The following is a 9,369-nucleotide window of genomic DNA, read 5'->3' as shown; positions in this document are numbered from 1 at the left end:
GGGGTTACCGATCCTGGTATGAAAAATCCACCCCGAGTCACGCTCGGGGTTACCGCCAGGGAGGTTAATCTGTATTAAGTGGTTCTGTGAATAAATGGAGGTCTTCGACTTCCTTTGGAAGTCTGGGCTGCTACCTGAACTGGTCCGATGCTGATGTCGCTTCAGCAGAAGGGATATTAAAATAAGAAAAGAGGAGCCCCCTCCGGAGTGATGCCACACTTGATGCAAGAATATCAATCCTTTATTGAGAATCAAGAATAAACAAATCGAACCAACACGTTTTGGCGAACTGCCGACCCCTTCTTCAGGGCTGTTTGTACATATCAACAGAGATAGGAGGGCTCCCTGGTGGTACTTGTGTCTCTGTTAAGAGCCTTGTACTGAAAGATAATGGCTGTAACAGTACAGAGACTCCTATCCCTGTTGATACATACCAATAAACCTGATAAAGGGGGGGGGGGGGGGGACAGTTCCCGCAAAATGCATTGGCTCTATTTGTTTATTCTTGATTCTCAATAAATGATTGATATCATTGCATCAAGTGTGGCATCACCTCAGACACTGGGGGTTCCTCTTTTCTTATTTTATAATTTCTCTGCATTTGTGCTAGAGCTCTGCCAAGGCATGGAGAAACGTACCTGCAGTATCGGTGGTTTCACTTTAGATGACATTCTCCGGATTCACTTGCTTTCGACCAGATAAGACACCTGCTGAGACCAAGAGGAGAGGATCAATTTCTTATCAGCTGAAAAAAGTCACTAGATGGGTGGCCCTGTCAGCCACCTTCCACCCAACCCCTTGATTTTAAAAAATGAAGGACCCGGGTAGAAAATTGTCAGCCAAATAGCTCTTGATTACAATAAAACATGCTCTGTTCCAATATTTTGATAGCTGGCATGGCTGGCTGTCAAAATATAATAGCCACAGTGGGAGATTTGTCCAGCTATGCCGCGTAGAGTGAATGGAGGGATATGTTAGATTTAATTTCTGTTTAGCATGCAGGTTGTGCTCCCACAAATGGTTTATAGAGAACCACAGACCCTGGGGTGGTATCACGTACCTGGTGCTGGAGACAGGAGAGGTCAGGCCCAAAGTAGCACGGGTCTCCTGCTGGACTGTGTGCAGGAGGATCCAGAGTACAGCTGGAGTGCTGGAGTGGAATCAGCAGACAGGTGGTGCCCGTGAGGTGTTTGCAGGACTTGGATAATGCTGAGACTGGAACGTGGTCAGGTGGATAGCCAAGATCAGGAGCCAGGTGGATATCAGAGCAAGCGTGGTCAGGTGGATAGCCAAGATCAGGAGCCAGGTGGATATCAGAGCAAGCGTGGTCAGGTGGATAGCTGAGGTCAAACACAGGAAGTAATCAGGAGATAGGTCAAGGACAAGCCAGGTTGGTAACAGGAGACAGGAACTGGAATATCACAGGGATAACACACTGGAGGAGCCAAAGATTAACCAGCAACTAAAATCACTGGCAGGCTTCCTTATATAGGCCCAGGTAAATTGCTGGTAGTGCTGCTGGGTCCTAAAGTCCTTCTCCTGGTGTTTGGGCCCTGACAGGTGGTGGGATAAACATGGTTATAGCCAGGGGAGGACCGGGCCAGGGGGGGCAATTGCCACCTGAGCCTCTCTGATGCCCCGTAAAAGGCTGCACTGCTTCTGCCACAGACATGCCTAAAGGATTCCTGGTGAAGAGAAGTAAAAAGTCCCTGCCGCTGACATACTGAGTGCGGGTTGAAAACAAGGACAAAGTGCAGGCCTCCTTACCCCTCCCCCCCCCCCACCTTCCCAGCATGAATGGTGTAAACTGTGTCTGAGCAGAGGCCGGTTCCATGCCCCACTGGAGACTCTTCTGCCCCGGCCAGCCCCAACCAAGCTGACCCAGCTCCCCAACCTCTCCCTGCTGGCCAGGTCGGGAACCCAGATTCAGCCAGTAAGTAGAGAGTATCTGGAGCAGGGCTTAAGCTTTGAATGGGGGTCAGGAGGAGGATTGGGAGAGTGGGAGGGGGAGTGAGGGAAAGTGGGAGGGGGCCGAGTCCCTGCACCATGGGCCTCTGGTTTGTACTTGTCCCCTGGGCTGAAAGTTGCCAGTCTGCTCCTGGTGGTAGCCCAGAAGCAGCAGAAAGACGTGTGTATTTTTCCAAGGCTCAGACCTTTTAACATCTTTCTACTGCATTACACCAAAATAGAATTTTTTTTTAGAAAATGTAGAAGTGCCCTGATCAGTTTTGAAGTTTCTATCTTCTAAAATATTTGCTTTGACCAGCTGATGAATGAGAAAAAACAAACAAGATGTAAACTACAACCTTCTGTATTTAATCCTACTTGTATACTCCTCCCAATATAAAGGTATTGTTTTTTGGGGGGGGGGGGGGAGCATTGAAGCCCAACTCCGAGAAGCCTAAAAATTCTCCTTTGCTGTGGAAATGCACCTGCACTGCAAGGGTAAAATGCTTGTTTAGCCTACGGGACAGAAAAAGCACTTTTACTTACCCAATCCTCTGCTCCCCTGGCAGATTGCACTCCCTCATGCTCTGGCGGTGGACTGTCACTCAGCATCCTCATATCCGGTGCATGATGTCAGAGGACCTTAGACCACCTAAGCATGGGGGAGAAGAGGCTACAGGGATCAGTGTAGCGCAGAGGCGCCTGCAGGAGCAGAGGATCAGGTAAGTATCAGTAATTCTCTTCTTTCAAATCCCCTAGACTGAAACATGCAGGTAATCATTGCAGTGTGGGCACAGCCCTACTGCAAGGGGACATTTTTAGGTTTCCTGGAGTTCAGCTTTGAATAAATTATATTTACAGTCACTAGATTTGGTTATTTCTGCATTTTTTTTTTTTTTTTTTTATGTTACAGTATTTCCCAGAGTAAAATGAGCTCACTAAGAGGGATAACACTTATCAAAGCAATTGGACGGTGTCAGTTCATGGAAGAAATCAAGTAAGTTGTTGGTTAATTATAACAAATGAAGGTGTCACACAGAACGGTGGAAGCATGGAAATGTGAAAATATGGAAACATTTTTAATAAATTGGCGCAGAAAGGAATAGTGAGGTGCAATGAACTGTAACCCATTGCAACTAATGATATGTCAATATACTGGGATATGTTCTCATTGGTTTGTGTGGCTTAATGAACATATTACCAAAAAGATACAAAACGAATTACCGTAAGAAGTAGGCCACACCCCTGTGTAATTCGCACAAAAAAATTGAAGAGAAGAAAAAAGTGGCGTTTTGTAGGCCAAGATGAGATGGCCAGAATATGGTACAACACAGCAGATTTTTTTAAAACCGCATATTTATTGATACTTTCTCATAAAAAGACATGTGCAAACATGCTCCAGAGACATACATACATACAACATATAATAACATAAAAACAAGAATACGAATTGAGATAACCAAGTGGCGGGTCTCAACAAGAGGGATGGAAATGGTCCCTGCGCATCCAACGCGTTTCGCTTGGTTTTGCTTCTTCAGGGCTTAAGAGACCAAAAAACCAAATAGTGTTCCCTCGTGTGTAAAATCATAGGGCGGACGGCAGTTCCCATAGGTGGACTCGAGTAAAAAAAGTGGATTTTGTGTGGAAATATAATGATGATAGAATGGTGGATTACACCCTCTTTATGTTAAATGTGCAAACAAAGTATTGGGTTGCATGTGCATACATATATAAAAGGCACACGCCGTATTAGTGTACGTTTATGAAGCCCCAATACTATAGCGGTAAATAATATAAAGTCATCATATCCACTTCCATAGGGTAATATGTTTCATCCTCATTCAGGATCTTATGTGATTAGCCAGGCAGATAGTAATTTAAATGATATATTCGGGCAGGTACTCATTCCCTTGGACACAGTGGGTAAGGAAGAGGAAACCAGGGGATGCCATAGGGAGCAATAGTGAGCTCCTTACAAAGGATGGTCCTCTGTGCCCGTGCCGAGGCAGCAGAGCCACCCCTGGCTTCCTCTCAAAGAATTGGCACTTTTGAGGAGGGGGCAGCGAGTACCCAATTTTGACAGGTACCTGCTTCCACTTCTGCTCTGGCCGCCTAGGCAATCGGAAGTGAAAGTTCTCCTCTCTTCCCCCCTCCTCCCTTCTGCAGTCTTCTGGGACACATGACAGGTCCCAGAAGACTGCAGGACCATTCACAGTCTACAGCACATGCACAGTGGGCACCCAGTTGTAATGCCGCAAGCTGTCTCAGCCAAGTTCCCACAGTTAAGATGCCAGCGCCGAGGAAAGAAGACAGCAGGTGAACCCAGCTGGGGTGAGTACAGCGCTGGATTGTGGGACAAGTGAGTGGCTGTTTTGGAAAGTCAGCAGCTACAGTTTTTGTAGCTGCTTACCTAATTTTTTCACCGTAGACTGGGCAACCGCATTAAGGTGAACCTGTTGCTTTGCCCTGCTTTTGAAAGCACAAATTAATTTAAAGTGGAAATAAACCCACTAATTTAACTATTTCCCAAAACAGTTACATTCAAGGTATACTGTGAATGGTAACTGTATCATTTGTTTGTACTCTCATCTTAACTGTCAAGCCTTTAAATGGCTGGTGTAATAATTGATCACATATACAGCACCATGTCAACTGCAGATTAACTCCCTAGGGGCTGACAGTACTCAAATATGCGGCCTCTCGATGGGTGGGCCTTGGTGCTGAGCTGCCGCATATTTCCGTATCAATTAGCAGACACAGCTGTGCCGAGAGCATGTGCCCTGTGTGCTCCCGGCACAGTTGCCGATGCCTAACGGAAAGCTTCCAATCGCAAGAAGCAATCACAAGAAGCAATCACCGCAGTCACATGATCATAAACCCCACCTCCCGGCATTTTAAACCTCCCCTTAAAGGGCCAGGAGGCGCCGGTGCAAGGGGGGGTTAAACAGAGTAGAAGATGCCAGCTTCCAGGGCTGTAAAGGATGGGAAGTTGTAGTTCCTCTTTGCAGTGTACCTAAACCCTAGCCAAAATTGTAATATGTTGCAGCTTACTAGTCCTTGGTGAGGTAGATGTATGTGTTTTCCTTTTTCAAGTTTCTTTTGCTTTATTTTCACCAGGCAACCCTATAAATAATACATATCCAGTCCCTGTGGGTATGTCGGTCCTCCACTGTATCTATAGAGGGAGCCATGGTTGTCACCCTAGGCTGCTCTCCTGATATGCTAACCAAACTTAAAAATAGAATGAAAACCCTGTGGCCTTAACCCACGATGTAATGAATATTTGATATGGTAAATCATGTCATCGATACCACCGATGTTTGCTGTATAGATGGGAGGAGTGATATTAGTCCCAGAAAAGAGTGATGGACCCTCAAGGGATGGAAACCAGGGCCACCACGAGTACTCAAGGATAAAAGAAAAACTCACCAGACAGTGTGGATCCTTTCTTGCCTTATGGCAAAAAGATCACAAAGGCTTAGATGGTTTCCGTGACCAATTACAGTATTTACCTGGGTAGGTCCTCCCTCTCCTCCTTCCTCTCGTGCTCCAGACAAGCCTTTAGGGTTTAAATGTGGATATAAATAAAAAAGGGGTCCACATAGTGAATGCTGTAAAGGAAGCTCTGTGTTATAAAAAATAAGTTGATATAAAAACAACTTAGGTACTGGTACAATCAATTAAAAAAACCCCCGTGGCACCATGTTTAGTTGCAAAACGGACCCGCAGACTGTTAGGAAACAGTGTTCTGGGGAGACACGCGGGGAACAGTGCGCGAGCAACCAGCGTGCGTTCCACCTGCATTTTCTGCCTTGCAACCACATAGCCATCGTGCATTCCAAATTGACGCGTTTCATCACAGGATGTGACATCTTCATTCCATTCTCTGAAGAAGTCACATGACGGCAGCTGCTTTCTATAATATTAAATTATTTAATTAGGTAAAAATAGTAACTATAAAATATCAATTAACCTTATTTTAAATTATTTATTATAATTTTATAGCTATACACTTGTTCTTAGCTCACCTACTCACAGTTCTTTTCCTGGCGTGGGTGATTTTCCTTATTTTTTTCTAACAGATATTTTCTGTGTTTGCTGAAAATGTTCTTAGTTTGAAAAAACAAAACGAAGAAAATGAACGCAGCCAATGCATCTGAGGACTGTAAGCTGCAATATATTGCATTTTCTAGTTGGGTTTAGTTATCCTCTAAAGACCCTTCTGTAGAGTGAGCCTGTTACTTTTCACAGTATGGTCAATTCATTTTATTAATTCATTTAATAATTGCTTTATTATCTTATAACTATTGTTTCTGACAATCTATGCACCGCTTTCTCCAATGCACTGGTGGGAATCAATGAAGGAGTGTGCAGATCTTCAAAACAGCAGAGAAAAGTAAAGAACAATTTCTAATCCACAGCGGAGGAAAATGTTCTAATATATTTGCTGAAAATGGTTCTGTTAACTGGATGTGTAACCATTACTGTGATCAGTGTTTTTTAATTGGTGACTTTTGTAGAATTGGTTTCTCAGTGACCCCTTGCGTACAGTGATGGTAGTCAGATGCCACTGCAGATTGGCTCATGCAGCCCACACACTTCCTCGCGGCTCACCCCTGTCAGCTGCTGTTTATTTCATGGCATCGTAGTCCTGGGGCATCTGATGACATCACCAGTGAGGCGGATACACAGACAGGCACTGAAAGGTTGCTATAGCAACTTCCTTTTTAGCAGCAAGTGAAAAGAACATTTTATTTTGTTAGCTGTGAATGCCAGAGCTAATATCCTGTGTGCTGACCTATGTTATTGCCAAGTGCAGGCTGCACCCAGCACCAGGCTTCTGTCACTGTGACTTAAATGTTCCCCGCACAAAAATCCTGCACAGCTTTCTCAGCCATGTGTGTGTTCGGCTTGTGCGGCATTCACTATATTATTTGTAAAAAATAATATATACACATTATTATTATTCCTATTATCTGGCAGTGCCGTGGAAATAAAATAGGTCTAATTCATAAAATCTGGAGCAAAGTGGCAACATGCTCTATGCGATTAAAATAACAGATGCAAACTTAACGGGAAGTTCTGTGATTCGTTTTATCTTTGTCTAGTAACAAAAACACTTTCAATAGAATTTATCAAAACTGGAGCAGCTGTTTATGGCAGCCAATCAGCTTTTTCTTTTCATTTTCAAATGCTTAACTGAACAAGCTGAAGATAGAAGCTGATTGGCTACTATGCTCCAGATTCCGTTTGCCCAAATTTTGATAGATTCCAGTCTTTGTTCCTTGCTGCTGTACAGAGCTAAAGTATTCAGTCTTGAAGCTGGCCTATTTTTACCACACTGTTCCGTGTTCAATTCATAGTTTCTGAATGAAGCATTTGTACATCGGGAATGTGTAGGTGGTAGTAAAATGTAAAGGATTCATTGAATTTGGATCTGTGCTATTAATCTTATTATACTTATTATCTATTAGTTTCATTTGTGTTTCCAGGAGAATTCATAGCTCCCAACTGTCCCTTTATTTGAGGGACAGTCACTAAGTTAGAGCCATGTCCCCCTGTCTCTCCTCATTATACATTTGTCTATCTTTTAGATCTGATTTATAGATTTATGTAAATAAAGGTACAAGTAAACTAACAAAAAGGTTTGTTTTTTTTCTAGACTTTACATCCAAGTTCTTAATTCATTGCTTAGTGTTTAATGCTAGTGGCAAAAATTGTGCATTTTAAAGAGGTTGCAAACCCGTTAAAAAAAAAAAACATGTAAGACAAAGGCATAATGAGCTAGTATGCATCGCATACTAGCTCATTATGAAATACTTACTTTCGAATGAAGCCTTTGCAGCGGTGCCCGGACACCGCTGACATGGCCGACATCTTCCCTGGTGTTTCTTCCGGGTTCGCGGGCTCCGGCACTGTGGTTGGCTGGAGCCACGATGATGTCACTCCCGCGCATGCACACAGGAGCCGCTGTTCACAACACAGTTGCGGAAGAACGGCACGGGCGGCTGTTCCTTAAGAACTCATGCGTCAGTGATGTCATTGGCTGCATGCAAAGTAAATATCGGTACATGTTTAGGAGATATTTACACTACCTATAGGGAGGCCTTATCATTCCCTATAGGCACATGTTACAGGGGAAGCTTCACTTCCTCCTTAATGATTTCTTTATTTGTTATGGTCTGCCTTGTTGGACAGACGTGTGTTCTTATATATGTTTGCTTCAAAAGGGGTCTTCCCCAACTGAATATATATATATATATATATATATATATATATAGAGAGATAGATAGATAGATAGATAGATAGATAGATAGATAGATAGATAGATAGATAGATAGATAGATAGATAGATAGATAGATAGATAGATAGATAGATAGATAGATAGATAGATAGACCATACAGTGGTTTACCAGGACAGGTTCCACTCAGAACAGGCCTCGCAATGGTGGACCAAAGAAGTTGAGTGCATGTGCTCAGCATCATATCCAGAGGTTGTCTTCGGGAAATAGACGTATGAGTGCTGCCAGCATTGCTGCAGAGATTGAAGGGGTAGGGGTTCTGCCTGTCAGTGCTTAGACCATACCCCGCACACTGCATCAAAGTGGTCTGCATGGTTTTCGTCACAGAAGAAAGCCTCTTCTAAAGATTATGAAGACAAGCAGACTAAGGACATAGATTACTAAAGTTGTGTCCTGTGGTCTGATGAGACCAAAATAAACTTATTTGGTTCAGATGGTGTCAAGCGCATGTGGCGGCAACCAGGTGAGGAGTACAAAGACAAGTGTGTCTTGCCTACAGTTAAGCATGGTGGTGGGAGTGACATGGTCTGGTGCTGCATGAGTGCTGCTGGCACTGGGGAGCTACAGTTCATGGAGGGAACCATGAATGCCAACATGTACTGTGACATACTGAAGCAGAGCATAGTCCCCTCCCTTCAGAGACTGGGCCGCAGGGCAATATTCCAACATGATAACGACCCAAACACACCTCAATATGACCACTGCCTTGCTAAAGAAGCTGGGGGTAAAGGTAATGGACTGGCCAAGCATGTCTCCAGACCTAAACCTTATTGAGTATCTGTGGGGCATCCTCAACAGAAGGTGGAGGAGTGCAAGGTCTCTAACATCCACCAGTGCCATGATGTCATCATGGAGGAGTGGAAGAGGACTCCAGTGACAACCTAAAGCTCTGGTGAACTCCATGCCCGAGAGGGTTTAGGTAGTGCTGGAAAATAATGGTGGCCACACAAAATATTGACACTTTGGGCCCAATTTGGACATTTTCACTTAGGGGTGTACTTACTTTTGTTGCCAGCATTTTCTGTTGAGTTATTTTGAGGGGACAGCAAATTTACACTGTTATACAAGCTGTACACTCACTACTTTACATTGTAGCAAAGTGTCATTTCTTCAGTGTTA

At 43.9% G+C, this 9,369-nt stretch overlaps 1 protein-coding gene across 3 annotated transcripts in view; it reads left to right on the top strand.

Moving 5' to 3' along the window:
* Nucleotides 1-9,369, top strand: part of NLRC5 (NLR family CARD domain containing 5) — a 314,671-nt gene that overhangs the window by 272,008 nt on the left and 33,294 nt on the right. For all 3 annotated transcript variants that reach the window (XM_082270129.1, XM_082270130.1, XM_082270128.1), the window contains one exon: nt 2,861-2,944. In XM_082270129.1, coding sequence (XP_082126255.1) covers nt 2,861-2,944 — 84 coding nt within the window. The remainder of the gene's footprint in view (nt 1-2,860; nt 2,945-9,369) is intronic.

The sequence above is a fragment of the Pelophylax lessonae genome (genome assembly GCF_965119305.1).
Source record: "Pelophylax lessonae genome assembly, chromosome: 10".
In the NCBI taxonomy this organism is placed as follows: domain Eukaryota; kingdom Metazoa; phylum Chordata; class Amphibia; order Anura; family Ranidae; genus Pelophylax; species Pelophylax lessonae.
The sequence above is the reverse complement of the archived record's forward strand: the minus strand, read 5'-3'. Positions and strand labels throughout refer to the sequence as shown.